The sequence below is a fragment of the Amblyomma mixtum genome, chromosome 6 (assembly GCF_055824585.1).
Source record: "Amblyomma mixtum isolate Tamu chromosome 6, ASM5582458v1, whole genome shotgun sequence".
Taxonomy (NCBI): Eukaryota; Metazoa; Arthropoda; class Arachnida; order Ixodida; family Ixodidae; genus Amblyomma; species Amblyomma mixtum.
Window position 1 is genome coordinate 71,597,558 of NC_143017.1, and position 19,495 is coordinate 71,617,052.

A 19,495-nucleotide genomic window follows, 5' to 3' on the forward strand; every position below is an offset into this window, starting at 1 on the left:
GGCGACGTCACTTTTCTGCGCGTCGTTGTCGTCGCCGTCTTCTCGCTGCAACAAACAGGAGATGCTCGCGTCTTGTTACGCCCGCGCGGCGGCGTTGGGACATCGGGCGAACTCCGCTCACCGCATCTTCCACCCCCCCCCCCCCCCCCCCCCCCCCGCGGCGTTTCGCAAGGACCCTGAACAATGGCGCAACCGGACGACTCAAGTTTTCTTACGCCGCTCGTCTTTTTCTTCGTCTGCTTTCTTTTTCGGCTGCTATTCGACGAGCAGCCGATACGAGACACAACCTTGCGTCGAGTGAAAGAGCACACTTACGTTCGCGCAAAACTCGAAGCACAATAAAGCATTATGTCTGGGCTGAGGGAAGACTGATAAATAGGTAAATGATTTCCCTCGAGCACGGCCTTAAGCATCCTCGTTCCTCTCTCGACTTTTGTTCTTCTTTTTTCGTACTTAGGTGTCTTCTACGGGTCTCGCATCCCAGCATTTACGGTCCTCTTGGCGCGTCGAGTGTCTTGCTTCATGGAAGGCGTTTTATCTTGCCTCTGCTTTATCTCTTTGCTGCTGCTTCGCAGCTAATATATACTGGTTCCAAGCTTTGCCCTGCTTCTCGCGAGTTGCAAAGGGGATTTTCGTTTGCGGGGGTGGGAGAACTGGGCCGCGCTGCAGTGGCCTTGTTTGTTCCGCCGTCGACCCTCGACGTCTCTTTCTTCTTTTTTTTCGGCTCTTTTTTGTTTGTTTTTGCCCCCCTGTTTCTCTCGGACGCGTCGGAGCGCGTCAGTGTAATTACGAAATGCTAATCCCTGCTTTTAGGAAGTTCCGATAAAGAATTAAGCGGGTTTTCCGCACGCTCACTGGCCTCCGTCATCGGCGTATAACCCTTCCCGAAGAGTTACCCTTAATACTTTGCGATGGGGGAGGAGCAAGATAGAAAGAAATATTAAACTGAAGCTGTTTTTCGGGTGGTATATAAAAGAAAAAGGCAGCGGTTGCGCGTTCGGAAGCCTGGCACAAACTTGCACTCGCGTTTCAGCGCTGTCGCTTGGAACCTGTGCGCTGGAGAGTGCTTTATGATGATGAGCGCCGAAGACATGGTTTGGGTTTATGTCGCACTATGCTATGGTTTGTGTTTCTGGGACCGCATGCTGTGAAGCGTGTTTAATTAACTGGTGAGCGGAGTTGCGTTAGTTGAACGCTTTATGGCGGTACTAGCTGGAACCCCCTGACGGGTTTTGATAACTTCACAGCTATATGTCGATCTCGTAAACTCTGTTCGGAGTTTTCCTTTTTTTTTTCTCTCTCTCTTTGCTTTGAGGTTAGCGTTAGTTAGTTAGGCTTATAGTTCTGTGTGCAGACAAGTACATCTTTATCTGCCGCGTAATTGGCAGACATTTTGAAAACAACGTCCAAACGCCCGTCGGCAACAGCCATGATGTGCTGTTGTCTTCATTTCTTGATGCTGAATAAACAAATATAAGTTATTCAGTTGTCTCGTTTCTTTGCTTGCTTCTGTAAGTTTTGTGATAAAACACAGGATAAATTATAAGTCACTTGGTTCACTGAGAACGAAAGTATGACAATATCAGATGAAATAGCAAGAAGAAAATCATCACACGTGATATGAATGTGGCTGAACTGTTTTCTGCAACCTCACTCAATTTGTAGACAATCTGCACGGGGAAGTAGGGCTCCCTGAAACTTATTTCATGGCGTGTTGATGTGTCACGGGTGAAATAAGTTGCGCATTGTCTTTTCTGAAGTAACTGGCCGTACGGAAAAGTTTAGAGGTGAAATTGCAACATTCTGGACAGGGCTACTTGCGTCCGAAGAGTCAACTGAGCTCCACACTGCAGTCGTGCTCAATGTAATGTTGCTTCTGGTGTTTCAGAGCGCAGCTCTTCGGCGCCCGTTCCTGCGTTTCGCGTCGTCGCCGTTGTCCCTCGTAACCAGCTCCGCAGCCGGGGCAGCGCGCTGCTCTAGCTGCGCGCGCTCCTGGCGCCATTTCTCCCGCATGCCCAAGCCGAAACACATAGCCGCCGCCGTTCGCTACTGCGTGTACCTCCCTCGCCCTCTGCCTCCGTGGCGGCCACCTTCACAATAGCGTGCGGTGTTCTCCGGTTGCCGAAGCGCCGGCTTGGTGTCGCCGTTGTCCCACGTAACCAGCTCTGCAGCCGGGGCAGCGCGCTGCTCTTGCGCGCCCATCGATCCACGCCGATATTAGTAGTGGGGGACTTTAAAGTCGATATAAAGACAACAGGAATTCCTTACCACTTATGCGGGAGACCATCCCGTTCCTCTCGCTTGTAACGCCTCCCACGGCTGTTACAACCTCGCGAAAGACTTGCACTGATCTCGTCTTTGAGAGCGAGGCATTGGTGCAGCAAGTCGAGCATATATCCATCTGTTTCTTCGACCACAAAGCTTCCTTCATGACATTCAATAACTGTTAGTGGGCTGTTTCTTGAAGAAGGAATGTGTGTGAAAAATAACAAGTTGTCTGCAATTGTACATACATGTCTTGCTCGAATTCTTTGCCTCAATCTATCGAAAAGCTGAAACAGCTGATGAGCTGCGCTCTAATTTCGCATTAGGAAGTAACGTAATCGTCGGCATTTTTTTTTTTTCAAGTAGAACGACTTCATCCAAAGTTTCACTGCCCCGCCGCTGCCGAAGAAGGCGCTGATAGTTGCAGTTCTTAGCGGATGCTGTGTGGCAGCTGAGCTAGGAAGAGGATCAGATGACGAAGCAAAAAAAATGCGGTAGCTGCAGGGTGAGTCTCGCTCTCGTCTAGAGATGCGTAAAATTTCCGGAAATTTTGAACGCCGGAGAAAAATGAGGAAACAAATATTTTTTTGTTGAAAATATTGGAAACGCAAGAAAAGTATTCGAAAAAATAATATGCGCACCTTTATTGCCCGCTGTGTCCGGAGTTCGACCACAAAAAGGTTTTTACGAATTCTTTTTTACACATTCAATATTCCCTGGTGCACTTTGCTGGCTTGTAGTATCGGTGGGGTTACGTTTCTCTGCTCTCATGGTCTTGGTGAGGCATGTATCATTTGTAGCAACACTGCAAGGGGCGAGAAGTGGCCGCTGGGCGTCAGGTCATCTGTCCAGTCTGTGTACAGCACGGTGCTTCAAGGATATCATCTGGCTGGAGTCTCTCAAGGAGCCGATCCGTGTAAATTGCGAGATCCGCGAGTGTGCTGTCCAAAAGCTCGTAGCAGCAAAAATAAGAAGGAAGCTGACAAATACACGAGTATACTCCTACAGAAACATCTGTTTAGCAAATTAGTCCACAGGTGAGAATACTCCTACAGAAACTTACGTTAAGCATATTGGTATACAAATGAGAATACTTCTACAGAAAGCTCCGTTAGGCAGGTTGGTATACAGATGAGAATATTTCTACAGAAACTTCCGTTAAGCAGATTGGTATGCAGATGAGAATACTTCTACAGAAAGTTCGGTTAAGCAGATTGCTATACAGATGAGAATACTTCTACAGAAAGTTCCGCTAAGCGGATTCGTATACAGATGAGAAAACTTCTACAGAAAGTTCCGCTAAGCGGATTGGTATACAGATGAGAAAACTTCTACAGAAAGTTCCGCTAAGCGGATTGGTATACAGATGTGTGTACTTCTACAGAAAGTTCCGCTAAGCGGATTGGTACACAGATGTGTGTACTTCTACAGAAACGTCTGTTTAACAAATTGGCCCAGAGTGCCAGACAAAGTTTGCTGACGCGCGTCCATAGATAATATTGGCCAACCGGACAGCTTTGTTATTTAGAGCCGATACCAGCTGGAAACGTTCAAGATTCGAAGGCTCGCATACCTTTCGGCGTCAAGGCAGTCGCAGTAGGCGGGTGGATCCCGGAGCTTGAATATGAGAGGGCGATGAGACAGCAGAAAAAAAAAAATAAATTCTGCTACTTGGCATTCTTGCTTACTGACGATCTGCTACTGGACCAACGTGCTTGAAGAGGACGTGATGAAATGCGCACCTTGCGGCTACTTCGGAGCTAATCATCGACACTACCGTCGTTAATGACGATTACAGGCAAATAGGACAATATATATATCTGTAGAGATTTGGAAGGTGGTTGCAGAGCTTGGCAGTGAGAAATGGGTTGCCATATGGTTGCAGAAAATGCGGGTGACCTGAAAGCTGTCCATGGACGATCGTAGCCAGCATTACAGCATGCCAAAACACTGCGCTACTGCGGTCACGCGCCTAAGTTAATTGTCCCTAAAGTGAATGTGCTAATCTCGTTGCAAGGAGTTAAGTCGGAATGTATGATTAGGCACATCTCTCACATGACGTACGTTCACTTTGCAATGCACGAATCTGTTCTTTAAGGGAATCGCTTTTTTTTTTGTCTTGTCTTCATCACCGTGGTTGACAGCTCGTGGATAGGAAATTTTTCCGGGAATGGAAAACAAAAGTTCCAAATGCTTCCAGGTCCCGAAATGAGTAAAAGCCTTTTTTTTTTTTGAAGCATATATTTATGTGCGGATGAACGGTAGCGAAAAAACTTCCAGCTAATGTAAAAATCTAATTTCAAATTTTCATCGCGTGTGACCACGCTCTCACGCGGAAGAAAACCGCGCAACCATATTTATATCGTCTTCGCTCCAGCTCTGTTAAAACGGAAAGCAAAAGTCAAAATTCAAAAATGTAGCAGGCCAGTACTTCGTGCCGCATTCGCTTAAGCCTCTCTCATAAAATTATAAGTAAGCCTGTTGGCATAGCTAAACCCCAAATAGTATCGCAACTGAATCATGGTTCTACATAAAAAGCGCTTTTTCGCTTTTTTTTAGACACATCTTCACATCGCAATCTCAGTGTTGACCGGGATAATTGTTAATTGCATACTAAGTGCCACTAGACCGCGCCCTGCTGTTTTCCAACATTTCATGTCTCGCGAAAAGAAAAGTTTATTTGCAAAGTTCTCTGTTTTCCCTAGCCCTCCCATCCCTACTGTCGTCGGACATCTGAAAGGAAAACTTAGTCATGAGGAAAGGAAAGGCGCAGTAACTGTAAAGAGGAAGGAATGAAGAAAAAAGGAAAAGGATGAAGGAGAAAGTGAAAGATAGAAAATATAAGAAAGGAAAAGAAAGAAAGAGGCGCCGTAGGGGAGGGCTCCGAATTAACTTCGGCCACCTGGGGTTCTCTAAAACGCACTGACATCACACAGCACACGCCTGTCTTTAGCGTTTCGTCTTTATCGAAACGCTGCGGCCACGGTAGGCGGAATTTGATCTAGCCCCGTCCTCAGGCTCAGTAGCCAAGTGCTGTAAATAATGATTGCCGTGGTGGGTGAACACCTGAGCCGAACGATGCGATAAGGGATTAACGGGTGGAAAAAGGGGGAAGAAATATAAGTGGAATCATGTACCATGTACGCGACTAAATTTTTAAACGAAAAATATTGAGCTGTGAATGATACCCTGAATGCAGGCAGTTTATTTAAAAGTTGGAACGCATTTCCAAGTAAATTTGAAACTTCGGTGACAGAAATGATGCCTGATGTATTTTCGGTGAATATAATCACCGAGAAGTAGTATATCTGACCAAAATCTATGGTGTTGACTTCCAAAATACTCATTTTTACTGAATACAAAAAAGCCACTGCGGTGGCTTTGGTAATGGTGCTCGGCTGCTGACCGGAAAGACGCAGGTTCGATCCCGGCCGCGGCGGTCGAATTTCGATGGAGGCGAAATTCTAGAGGCCCGTGTACTGTGCGATGTGAGTGCACATTGAGGAACCCCAGACGGTCGAAATTTCCGGAGCCCTCCACTAAGGCGTCCTTGATAGCCTTAGTCGCATTGGGACGTTAAACCCCCCATAAACCAAACCGAAACACCGGAAAAAAAGAAGCATCGAAAAGCGAAACCTTCTGTTATAAACCAATTAAGGTATGCGTACTTGCGTCAAGGCTGCGTTAAGCTTAAAAGCAGCGGTAATCCAAACAAGACTGCAGGCATCACGACCTCACCACACCCAGTATACATACATAATGAAGCATAGTAAAATCGTTCATACAAATCGCAGTCTTTTGTTTTGTGGTTGTACGGACAAATATCCTTGCAGCATATATATTCTTCAGATTCCGCGATTTCATGCCTCGCGCTTCTGGTACTGACGCACAACCTTGTTCCCATTGGGAAAAAGAATAAATGGAAAAGAAAGGCGGGGAGGCTCACAGGAGGAAAATTCCTGCTGGCTACCCTGTGCTGAAGGGAAAGAAAGGCTGAAAGATGAGGTTAGGGAGTAAAGAGAAGAATTCAGTGCGTAAATTACATGCGGAGCAAGCATGCTGTATCTACGCAGTCTGTGGTGCAAGTCCGGCGGCGTCAGAAACGGAGCAGTACAATAAGCACATTGTTGTGCGAGCCACTCGTTCATTATCACATAGGTAAACGCGCACGCACACGTCTCTTGTGTTTATGTAACCTTCACGCCATTGTTTGTGTGTGTGCAGGTACCTATGTGACAACGAGCAGAGAAGCATGGTGATCTCTGGGGCCACAGTCCTGGGATTTCTTTCTTCGCTAATGTTTGCGAGCTCTCTAAGATGCGAATCCAGTCGAATGACGTGTTACGGCGGTAGCTGTTAATTCCTCAGCTTCCGATGCCGTGTCGATGGCGTCCACGGAAGAGGAGAGGTAAAGGGAAGGAGCGCGGTGGTGAGAGCGATTAAGTGGGGAGGAGGAGAGCTTAATGGCCTGCGCCAAGTGCCTGTGCGCGCTAGCCCTTTCTCTTCGCTACTGCTCCGCGTAGCCCGGCTCGCTCGGCGCCTGGTGATGACAGGCCCTGCTGCTGGAAGAGTGCTACAGCTTTTCTAGCACGGGGAGGAGAACGGCTTTAAAGGCTCTGCATTTCGTTGTCCGCAGGATGCAAGACCAATAAGCGTCAAGACCCCAAAATGGGTGCCGCTGAAGACACTGTGCGAACACCGTGTGGTGCGTGTCACCGAAGCCGAGGCAAGACCGCACAGTGTGCGCCTATACACAAGCAAGCATCGCAGGAAAGCGGAAGCCGAAAGATCCACGAAGGCACCTTGAAAGATATTCCGAGAGAACCCATTTGGTTATAGTTGCTCTGTGTATGATTGTATGTGGTTCCGCAACGCCCTCAAGGCTTACCGTCGGCTTGCCGTTCTGCGCTGGAAAAGTACTTCCCGACTTCCGACCTCAATGTTGAATTGAGCTTTAAACCAGGTGTCGTTGAATTTCGAGCTGCATTGCAGTCACCGTGGTGTGAAGTTTAGTATTCGTTTAAAATTTTGTTCTTAGAAAATTGCACCTGCGGGTGCCCTGGCAAGATTAGCATATTAGATACAAGAATAAAGAAGCTATTCAACTCAACTTGTATCCCGAAAAGCTCGTAGTAGTAAGTATATATTGAATAACACGTTTGGGGCTCTTCGTTTCCCCACAGCAACAGAGAAATAGACAAAAAAAAAAAAAAAACAACCGCACAGCAGGCTCAGAAGAAAAAAAAACGAACAGTGCTGCACTCACATTTCCATTTTATAAATGTGTTTCATACGGTGCTTGCATGTTCGTTGGCCTGGTTGTGCAAGCCTTCATTCCTGTTAATTACGTCAATAATCTTAATGTTTAACTTCCCTTTCACAAGTTCCAAGCCTGCCTCACCTTCATGTCTTTGCGTGTTTCACATTTTTATTGTGTCTTATCCAGGAAAAATGAAAGCATCAATCAAAGTAAAGAGTTTTATCCCGACCGGCCTGCTTAGCCGTTTATGAGACCGCTGTAAGTACCCAATAAATAAAAAAATGGTTTTCTATCGCCGCGAGGCGCACTCGCTATATCAGGTTGCGCAAGTACGTCGATGCTTGCTTGCAACGTTCCCTCAAAGCGTGACGATAACGGGCGAACGACCGCGAACCTATGATGACGCCTGTAAATTAGTGCCGGCCGTCAGTTGCAGGCATCCGTGCCATGACCGAAGACTAGCATTTGTCTGGTGCGTCCGGCGCCGAATTTCGCAGTTTTAGCGAAAACACTTTGCCCAGTAGGCAGTCTGCTTTTTTTTGTCCTATTTGAGGTGTCGCGGCAAGCTGTCACAATAGTTGCTCAGAAATTATTTTGCAAGCGCATCTATCGGCACTTGTGTAAGAGATTGGCTTTTCCTCACTGTTTGTCATATTGAGGCAGAGCACGCTTTAAAGGAATAGACAGGACGAACGAAAAACCCGGGGAAGGCTGTTAAGCGAAAGCTGTAAGTGTAGTTTCCTTGAAGGAGCTACTTGCAGCTCCGCCACGCTTGTTTGCACGCTTAACACTAGGGCACCGCCAGTGGGAACGCGACCAAGGATGAGCGTGCGCGCCACCCGAAGACAACAAAAGTAGTGCGATGCGCGGTTGGTTAGTGCAGTAGTTTCTCGGAAAAGTGTCATGGCACACACACCGCCGCAGCAACATCAACTGAAGGGAAAGGAGGAAGCAGCAGAAGCAGCTCTCGCGCGTCACCCCGCTCAACAGCGAGACTCCAAGCACCGGCACAGAGAAGATTGAGCCGTGCGCGCTGTCGAACGTGACGCTGGTCGGCGTAAGGGCCAGACCGAGCGTCGCCACCATTGTAAACCTGCCGCTGCGCAGGAACAAGGAAAGCGGCAGCGGGAGGCTTCGCTGGAGACATTACTGCTCATCCAGTCGTTTTCGGTCACGCACAGGGCGACATTTTTTTTTTTTTTTGCGGTAACTTTCTCGACATGAAAACGCCGCACTTGAACCTACTCTGTGTAGGCAACTTTCCTCCGTTGGTTGTGCAAGACAACAATGCCTCACGCTGTTTCTCGCAGCCTACTGAAAGCTAGACTTTTTTGGCGCCCTTTTTAAAGCGACAACGTTAAGGTTCCCGTTCTGTAGAAAATCCGGCGTCTTTGTCGGCGTTGTGAGCAAAAAATCTTCGGAGAAACAACATAGGTAAACTAAGTCACGGGACCTTGTGGCGTCGGGAGTAGGGAGTGGTATGAGGATTCCTAGCGATCTATGAATATAATCTCGAGAATAACCAATTCCGCAGATATGGGCATTCACCCAATTACGCTATCGCGTCATACCCTTACGGCGGAGCTTAAGTGTCCCCTGCAGATTTTAATTGTATGTACGACAGGTGTGTCGTGATTAATAGTCGTCTAATCGCTGCTCCCTGATCGACGTTGACCATACACCTTAATAGCACATGGGCCTTTTCGTGTCACTTCTTGATAATGTGCCGCTGCAACGCGTCCAGCATTTCTTTAAAATCTCAAGATACTTTCGGCTCACAGAAATGCATCATGCGAGCTAATTTCAAGACGTTTTACTGAAGATTTGCCAGCAGTTTCTGCTTTCTCATTACCTCGAACTTTCGCCATTTCATTGGCATTCGTTGAGTCTGTCTCCATAGCAACAAGAAGAACTGCTGCCCCCTATGTCCTAACAATCGTCTACTTCATCTTCCACGTTGTTGTGACGACCGTTTTATGGCGTTCACAATGTCCTCCTTATAGCAAGGTTGACAAAAGTCTGTTACGTTGTTTCCTTCAGCGCGGCAGATTTTCAGCATCAACGGAAATCTCGTTACTTCTTATGGTTTGATGTTTTTCCCACTGTTACTAGGACTAGTGCTCGAACGCCACGATGTAAGAGCACTGCCTAGTCAGTGCCATAATTCCGTGGACAGCGTTCGTGTTGTAGGTACTGTGGGGACGCACTCGTTCGTCCCCTGTGGTTCGCTTTCCCGCAATGCACTCCAACTGTAGTTAGCTCCCCCGAAACGCACTCTTCCCAGTTTGGTTACTTTAACTAACAGGGGAGGGCGCTCGCGTCGCAGCGACACCAGCGCCACGTATGGCGTTTTGCTGCGCGCGCGCGGGGGAAAATATGCTCTCTTCTCCTTGGGATTGGGGAAGCTCGCGGACGTTTCGCGAGCCGCTCCGCTCTTCGCCGGCGGGCGTCTTCGTGTGGAAACATGTTCCCCTCAGCTCGTCCCGTCCGGCCTCGGAGTTTTTCCCCTGCCCTACCGTGGGCGAACGTTCGCTCGTAACCGTGCTGGTTAGTCGGACATCCTCGATTCCTCAGTGTATTTTGTTGCTAGCTGGCGTTATTGATGTTATAGCAATAAATGCCTTGTTTGTGTCAGCCAGTGTGTCGTTCCTTTGTTCCCGCAGAGCAAGGCCCGCCGTAGTCGCCGTGCGCTCGGTAGCGTACGCGACCACGGGGTGGGGTCCGTGCGGTTTTGAACTGCGTCAGCCGCGCTTAATCGGGGAGAACGTATTTATCTCCCCAATTAAACCCCACAGTACCAATAGCTTGGTTGGCTAGACACGTAATCCAAACAAACACTGCACTTCTGTTTGAGCTGGATGGCTGCGAAGGCTTTGTACACTGCGGCGCAAGGTGCGCGAAGGTTATGAAAAAACTGCATCCTGAATCATGGCCGACCACAGAGGTCCGCATCTTGTGTAGAAAAGAGATATTTTGGCTTGGATTAAAGTAGGAATGGTTTAGTTTGGTTTTTGGAGGTCTAAAGTCCCAAAGCGACTCAGTCTATGAGGTACGCCATAGTGAAGGGTTCAGGAAATTTCGACCAGCTGTGGTTCTTTAACGTGCACCGACATCGCACAGTACACGGGCCTCTAGAATTTCGCTTCCATCGAAATTCGACCACTGCGGCCGGGATCGAACCCCCGTCTTTCTAGTCAGCTGCCGAGAGCCATAACCACTGAGCCACCGCGACGGCTGGAGTAGGAATGGAATCTAAGACAGCGGCTTAATCATGGGATTTCTTAAAAGTATTTTTCTTCTTGCGTTTTTGTCTACTGCAGCAAGATGCAACCGCCTTTCCCTTTCTGGAAACGCTGTGAATGAGCTAGTTTTGTAGGCAAGAGTTCACTGAAAATTGTTATTCTGATGGATTAAACTCATGGTTGTTGGATCTGCATGTTTAACTTATATAAAATAAAGCATAACGCGCTCATTAGTGTTTTACCTAAATTTTACCTCTAGTGCATATTTGCTTTAGAAGAACAAGCTTTTTGATGCTTCAAAATAAGATGTAGCTTCTTCCTAGTGTTTGGCATTTTCTATTACACTAACAGTCAGTGTAATAGTTCTAACGTGTTTAGATGCATTTGAATGGTCATCTGTGACTGTGTTCTCCGCATATATAAGCATATCACTGACCATAAACCTATCATGAAATATTGATTTAGTTTTAGCTTGAATTTGATTCATATTCATTGCTCAAGAGGGCCTTTAGTATAAGAATGAGTTGTATCGAAACAAGTTTATGTGCTTTTTATCTTTTGCGATCATTTCGTTGAATGCACCGGATATAAAAATGTTCTGCTAGTAGCGAGCGTCAGCGTGGCTTTTAATGAAGTATCACTTGACCTGTTTTCAACAAAATACCGAATGTTGAATGAATCGAAAATGTTCAACGCGATTTTTAAAACCCACGAAAATGTGCTTCTACCAGTGGAGTCAATGCCCAGTTGACCATGACTGGAAATGCGTTTACATATAGAGGGTTATACCTAGCAAGGTTATATGTAGCAGTTCTAGCATATCTTTTTTTTTTTTTACTACGACTAGCTGTTTCTGATTGCTCAAGAAATATGTTTCAGTACTTTGATGGTGCAAGAAAAATCTGGCATGCCAGCAGCCTGTATGCCGCTTAAGCTATGCAAATAAGCAGAGGTGCAAACTTAAGGACAAACCATTTATTCATGTGTATTGCTGTACATTTTTCGCTGTGAATCAGCGATTGGGGTGAAAGCGGACTGTTGCACTTCCCTTCACTGACGGAAGTCACTGCCACTTTTTCTCTGCGTCCTTTCAACACAACAAAACACACACAAAATTATGCTCATGGATTCATGACAGCTCGCTTGTGCGAAGTGGAATCGCAAGCATGTTGGCATGTTGGTCCTTTGGTGATAGTCAGCAAGACTAGGCTTTATAATGTCTGCCACACTCGTCGCGCAGAGCTGCGTGAAATTGTAAAAGTGAGTTTCAGTACAGTCAACGCAAAACTATGCCACCATGTGACTGAACTGATGGTCGCGTCAGATATCGGAAAAAATGCACTGCAGAACATGACATTTCCTAGTGCTTTAAAAAGCTCAGTGTGACCAATTCGCTAGTGTGTGTGACCAGTTGCTTGTATTTCTTTTTCTGTCTCTGAGAAAGATGAATGCATTTCAACCGAGGAAAGAACGAATTCTAGGCTGTCCTCTGAAAGCTTCTTAGTAATTGAAAGTTTCAGTCTGGCATAAGAGCAACAGTAGTTTCTTTGGCCATTGGCTGTGACTAGACATGATGAGAAAATGTGATTACGTTATTGTGTGGCTATGAGATGAACAGAGTGACAGCTCCATGGCGTGCTTGCACCGAGTTATGTACACAATTCACACTGTCATGTGTCTTTTTTAGAAATAAAAGAAAACACATTCACTCAACAAAAATTAAATATGCGAGAGCAGAGGCAGGAAAGGTTTTGATAAAGAACGACTGAAACTTAACGATGCTTCCTTGGGACGCATTGGCAACTCAAAATTGTAACTCAGATTGTACACAACCAAGAAACACGTCGAACAAGTGTGTCAGATTTGCATCATAAATAAACACAAGCCAGCTGTTTCATGCTAAGTATCTCTCGAAGAGAGCAGAAGAGTTGCTGTGAAGTCCTAGTTTAGAGCGCGCACTGACACATCACAACTCAGTGTCCAGTAGTCGATCAGAGACGAACACGCTACAAAACGTGGTGGTGAAAGGGGCGGCTTTCAAATCAAGCGAGTTCCACACTGAATGTTACTAGATTGCATTAAGGCACGGTGGAAAGCTGTCTAGTTCGTCTGTACAAATGCCACTCCGCTGGCGACGGACTCTCAGACAGTGCTTTCCCGGATGCACGACTTGAGCACAACAAACTGTAACCGGCGAGGTGTCGCCGAGGGTCCTTGATGTTCATCGAAGCCAGAGGCACACGAACTCAGATAAGCGCATGTCGTCATCATGGCCAAAGAAAAACAGAGGGTAACAAAACACGTGAGATGACGAAAGTGAAAGAAACACCCTTTTTTTTTTTTCACATTCACGTGGACTTGTCAACAAGCTCTGGAGCTTCCCTGAAGACAGCGTACCGCTTGCGGTCACTGCAGCCTGACTGTTGCAGGAAATGACTTTGGGAAAGAACGAGGACTGCGCCAGTTTCTTTTGGCCTCTTCTGTATCAGGCGCGTGTTACGACGCTGACGTAGTCTCTCTTCTGTCGGAAACTGGAGCTCGTGCGAGCCAGCGCTGCGCCTCTTGCAGCACGAACGACGCAGGGCGTCGATGGCGGGGCGCGCTGCTTCGGTTCCGCTGTGGTCCAGCTGCTTAGCGAGCAGTGGCGAACAAGCCTTGCACGGCATTTCGACGCGCACTACGTTCTCGGCGACGTTACCCGACGCTCAGCGTTCAGTTCTGTCCACGAGGGTTCACGCGCGCCGGTGGCGTCAGTGACCCCCCAACGTCGGAGTCGTCACCAGTCTCGGTAGTAGAGCCGTGCGTCGGACGCGGCTGGCGCTCTGGCGCCGAGTCGCGAGTTGTTGGCGGCGGTGGATAAGATAGTGTAGTGGCTAGCGTCATCCGGGCCCACGCTAGACGGCGGTGGATCGTCAGACAAGATGGCCGTCCATCTCGTCGTGCGCGGCCGCGCCGTCCATGAGCGGGGGACCGTAGCTGTGCATCGATGCGAGCACGGGTGAGACCGGGACGTTGGTCGAGGGGCTGAACGTGGTCAGGATGGTCTGTCCAGCCGCCGCGGCAGCGTCTGCCGGGTGGTGGTGGACGGCCACTGAGGCGCCTCCGGGGCCGGCCCCCGGGCCGCCTCCGCCACCGGGAAGAGGGTATGGCACGTAGCGCTGCTGGTCCGCCTTGATGTTGTAGATGGCGTCCACGCCGCTGGCCGAGGTGCGGCCTGGCGGAGGAGGAGGGTGGCTGGACCCGACGCCCGGTACCTTGCCGTAGACCCCCTGCGACAGAAGGCGTCCAAGTTAAGCCTCCATAGATGAGCCGTGGTTGCGCGTTATTTCTCAGCGCTCGCGTGCTTTACACAAATGGCGGAATATACGACGGGGCTCTTCAGGGAATTATTCCTTTAAATTATAGTGGGTGTCCTTGCGTGTGTCGCAGTTTTAATTTTTGTCCGCGCCGTTGACAGTAGCGAGTGCCTCGGGCATCAACGATGACGGAAAGATAAAGATATCGTTTGGAAAAAAATATTTTTTTTCTCCGCCTTTCTGTAGCTGTCTGTAGCCACGCGAATGCGCTGGCCGTACAGATGGAATGTTGACGGCGTAATTCCCTTCTAAGCAACATGCCTAAGCTGCGAGTAACCTCAGGCGCCAGGTTAACAAAACCATTCGTAAGCGCGTCTTCTAACGTGAAACCGGCTCGTAAATGTCCGGTGCCCGTGCTTTAACCAGTCGCGTTTGTCAAGAATGCGACATCGAACTGCCCTCTACAATCATGAACCGGAAAGACCCGCGAATAGTTTCGCGAACCTTCCAGGTACGTTTTCGAGAGCACCCAATCCCCGCTGAATCATTTCATTGATTGATTGATTGATTGATTGATTGATTGATTGATTGATTGGTTGATTGATTGATTGATTGATATACTGACTGACTGACTGACCAAAGGATGGACACAGTTTTTAGTTACAACATATCACCACGCGAACTCTACCCTATTACAGAGGAAGTCTCGTGCTCAACTATAGTTGTAAAAGGATATAGGGGCATTGGTGCTCTCGGCTTTCTATTGGAAAGTTTGCCGTTCATATCCCAAAGCGCATGATGGTCTTAGTTGTCTATGTGCCGTAAAACCCAAACGCAACACATATCCCAACCCATCTGCAGCCGAGAGTTCAGCGCCTCCGGGCATACTCTCTCATCACGCGCCTCTCCTCCCCTGGCAGCCAGCGTTACCTCCGGAGCCAGCGGTGAGTGCACACGCACCTTGTCTCCCAGTTTCTGGTTGTAGGCGTTCCGCCGCAGCGCGTCGCTGTAGTACTCGTCTTCTCCTTCGTAGTGGACTCGCCTGTTGGGCAGCATCCGCCGATCGATGCTGCCGTTGCCAGCCGCCGGAACCGCTGCGCAGAGGGAAGGAGGGGGAGCGCGCTTTATTCAACCTGCTCCTCCGAGCCCCTTATGGGGGCGAGTCTTAATCGCGACACTAACGCAGCACGTACGCAACGGCACCCGCGCTGTGGCAACCGCGCGCACAAAGTGCGGCTGCTGCGTCGGCATTCCAGTCTGCACTACGTACGCTTCACGAGGCTGCGGACTACGTAGTGGGTGCACTCGCGTTTGGACGTTGTCGTTTTCGGTGCGCATGGGAAAGAGGCGTGGTTCATTATATTGCTTATTTCATGTCTGTTTTGCAACTCCTGACATAAGAAACGTAGAGGAAGCCGCCGACTAACGCTAGAAGATGAGACGCCTATTCACGAACTGCGAGTTTGCATGCGGAATGAAAGTGGAGTCGGTTACATTGTCTGTGCGTCGGGTGTTTTCATATAAAGTGATGGGAGCAGTTGTGTTGTGCGTATCTGACACGCTTTACTCTTCGCATTTTCAGAAAAACGAAAGTCCTGAAAACGATCAGATAGGAAGCAAAATCAGAAGAGCAATTCTTGACTATGAAGTTGGGCGGTTAGAGCCTCCAAACTTCGGTGGCACGTTAGATTCAGAAGAAACCAACAGTCAAAGAAGCTACACGTCGACGTGGATAGGAAACGATAATAAAGGCCAGGCCATACATACATTGCTGGCATACTTAGTGGCTCGTCTTACTACAAAGAGTAGATCTGTGAAAGGCTCGAAATGTCCGTAATGGTACTTTTCCGAGCTATGCAGTGCAACAAAACGTCAGAGGAGCCAGGCATAAGCCCAAAGCGTGCACCGCACGATGACTAAGGTGCAGTAAGCTTCGGACAAAAATCTTAAAGGGACCCTGAAGTAATTTTTGAGGTCATTTCTAGTGCAACAAATCTGCAGGGATAGTCTTTGCGACTATTCGAGTCAAATTTAAAAGCTCTGGGTAGACCCTATAATTTACAGCTAATTTTAAAAAATTACTGCCCACAGTAGCTCGCTACCGATTGCGGCGACACCACACCCCGAGTTCTTAGCTGCCACTACCCGATGGCGTCAGTGGGCTACCTGGACGAGCCTTCTCATTCCTAGATGGCGTTGGTGGGCAGGGGCTAATGGGGTGCGGAGGGGTGCAGTCCCGACCTGTTTTCTTTATTTTTTATTTAAGGCCCGTCTACGTGCATGAATTATAGACGAGGAGGAGCATCATTTGCAATCGCCGATATCTTCGGTGTTAATGAAGCTGGTTGAAAATTTTTTTGCGGTGCGGTGACGAGTGATAGAATACCAATCGCTCGTGCTCTTTGCCTAACCTGAGTAAGCAAAATTTCACGGTCCCTTTAATGCCACGGGGTCTCTTTTGAGTCTTGTAGTCCGGCTTTCAAGGCACATAATCTCTTGAAAGCGAGGAGGACTGCCGTCTTCACCTCCTATATATGGACTCCTATATATAGTGGCTCCAAGCGCCCCAATATGCGGCTCAAACGCCAGTAAATGGAATGAAAGTTTTTGGCCAAGGGTGTCGTTACGGACTGCTGTTTGAAACCAAAGAAGACGAGTAACAACTCGGTAGTGCGAAATAAAACCCACCTCACTTTTTAACTGACAGCATCCTCTCCCTTCGGAGCTGTGCGCGCTGACGGTACACTTATCCTCGTCTCCTTTTTATATATTTTCTTCTGAAAACCAAGTTTAAACTCGACGTGCCCGCGTACTTTATGATTGATAGATGAAGCGAAACAATCGAGCTCCCACGCACGCCGAAGGCGCGAATGGACCGCCAAATCGCGCCATAACGATGAGGAAAGGAAGAAAAGGTAGGAAAATGAAACGAAAAAAAAAAAGTGATCGCAAAGCCCGGAAAGCAGGGACTGGGCGAAGGTGCCCGATAGTACACCTCCATGAGCTTAACGCAGGAAGACGAACAAAAGGCTTCCCGAAACAACGTTCGCGCTGCTGTCAGTTTTGTCTTCTTTTTTTTTCTTTGTACCTAACTTCCTCTTGAACCCCCACGTGCTACATTCTTCTCGCTTCCGCAGAAAAATGGCCCGAACGCTCGAGTAAGACAAAAAGAGCGAGCCGGCCAACAAGCGCCCAACTTTTAGCTTAGCTTGTTTCGGGCCGCACTCTCGTGTTCCTGCGAAGAAATTGGCACGAGTGGAAGAGGAAGGCGCGGTAAAGGGAAAACGTGGGGGGGGGGGGGGGGGGGGGGGAGGCGGAGAGGGTGCACGCAGCGGTAGCCCCTCACTGCTTTGTACTACAAAGTGTGCGCGACAACAGAAAGTAAAAAGACGAAGAAAAACAGCCCCAAAGGTCTTCGTCCTTGAGTTTCTTTCGTGTTTCACGCGTTCCATGCTCAGTTTTAGGTTCTCTGCTTAGGACGATTTTTTTTTTTACTTTTCTGCTAGCACTTGCCTTCATAATTTTTTTTCTCTCTTTTGCTTCTCCAGCCTCCTTCTCTCGCTTTCAGAGCGCGTTCTTGTCGTTAGGCTTGTTCCCAGCGGGGCGTTTAATCACCGGGAAAAAGCCTCGCCACCCCGGGTAAAAATATGCAGATTAAAGCGCATTATGCTTCCGTGCAGGAGAAAATGAGGCGATGTCGGGGGGCGAGGGCGAGTACGAGCGCCTCCAAAACGCCGGCGGCTGGCTGCCTCGGATGTCTCTCTCGCTGCTGCTCCTCCTCACACCCTTCCTCCGCCAGCGGTCATCACGCGAACGCGGCGGAGATCGCTGACACCGCGCGTTACAGGCATGTCTCGCCGCGTAAACGGTGTAGAGTGGGCGAAAGGAACTAAGACGGAATAAAATCTGCCCCAAGGAAGGAACCGAACGAGAAACGTGGGAACTTTATAAATAAATGGAGCGTGAAAGTGTGTCCTTACCCGCGTGAAGCGGGTTGGGGGGAAAAAGAGGGAGAGGAAAAGCGGTTTGAGGGGAGAATATATGCGGAGAAACGAGGTGGCAGCTTATGGAGGGGCGGGAGGCAGTTCGCTCCCCACGAATGTGCGTTATTCTGCGCGTCGCGCAAAGAACTCGAGGCGACGGTTCAGTTCTGCGGAGATGTTATGCCTGCGAGCGGAAAGGGCGCACAGGGGCAACGCGGCGGCGACGCGAAATGCGTCGTCCTAGAACACAAACGGCCGCGGCACATTTCGGAAATGGAGATGAAGTTTCTTTCGGCTACATTTGGTCACGCAGAGTTAGTGACACGACTGTTCTATTTTAAATCGGGAAGGGTTTTTAGAGGTGGTTAAAGAGAAAAAAACAAAAAAAAAGCTGATGAATTGTTATGGAGCTCAGTAAAGAAACAGCAATTTCTCACAAAACACTCACGAGGTACAGGTGCAATCAAAACTAAATGGAAGGCAATATTCACGAAAAAAAATTTAATCATTGGCCCCCCAATTCATGCATCCCTGAATACATATGTGCAGCCTGATTGTGATTTTGCGAATGGCACTGTGCACCAACAAGCATGGACCACTATGCTCTAGATTTAAAGAAATTAATTTTTTTTGACAAAGTTGCCTTCCATTTACTTTTGACTGCACCTGTACATATATCAGTTTTGCCCGAGATGTTTCCAAGCGCTGCCGCTGAGGCACTCTCTTTGCACACTACGAACGCTGAAGGAGAACAAAGGAAAGGGACGATTTCCTGCCCGAGCTGATGTAGGGCGTGATTACGTCAGAGAAAGCAAGCGCAAGAGCGAAATTACGAAATCGTCATAATTGTGGTGAGTTGGAGTTGTCCTTTACTCCACGATCCTTCCCACTCCTTTCTTCGCCAAAATAAGCAATCAACAGAGACTGCAAGTTTACACGCCAGTGCCAACGCCTTCTTTCCAGGTGTTCAGAGAAGTGCAAACAGTGGTGCCGCGTCCTGAGTTTTACTGCGTGTGTGCGCATGGGCGCACACGCGGCAACCTCGCATACTTCGCCTCAAGCTGTCTTTATCCCGAAGTAAAGCAAGAAGAATGCGAGCAGCCGCAATTCGCGCAGTTGCGAAAGGAGGAGTCTTACCTTCGTCGCCGTAGCGGTTGTAGGGTGCGTAGTGCAGTGACCCGTCGGGGACATAGGTGTCGCTCGCCTGATCGATCAAGTACGTGGCCGCGGCGGGTTTGCTCGATTCCTCCTGGAGGGAAAGGAGGAAAGCAGGCATCCCAGGCATTAGGCGCTGCCAGGGCAATCGCTGCGGCACAGCGCGCGACTCCGAACCGCGCGTATACTACGGCCGCGAGTTGGCGAGCTCTCGTATGGAAGCGGCAGAGCGCGCCTTTGAAGTGCTTTGGTGAAGCCGCTCGCTCGCCCGCTCTGTATGACTGCGTCGACCCG

The 19,495-nt window shown here is 48.7% G+C and overlaps 1 protein-coding gene across 4 annotated transcripts in view; it reads right to left on the minus strand.

Moving 5' to 3' along the window:
* Nucleotides 1-11,727: 11,727 nt before the first annotated feature.
* LOC149339354 (nephrin-like) overlaps nt 11,728-19,495 on the minus strand; it is a 327,744-nt gene continuing 319,976 nt past the window's right edge. For all 4 annotated transcript variants that reach the window (XM_089548106.1, XM_089548105.1, XM_089548104.1 and 1 more), the window contains 3 exons: nt 19,184-19,295; nt 15,024-15,157; nt 11,728-14,036 (listed from right to left, as the gene is read on the minus strand). In XM_089548106.1, the coding sequence (XP_089404232.1) occupies nt 13,680-14,036; nt 15,024-15,157; nt 19,184-19,295 (603 nt within the window). In that variant the 3' untranslated portion in view covers nt 11,728-13,679. The remainder of the gene's footprint in view (nt 14,037-15,023; nt 15,158-19,183; nt 19,296-19,495) is intronic.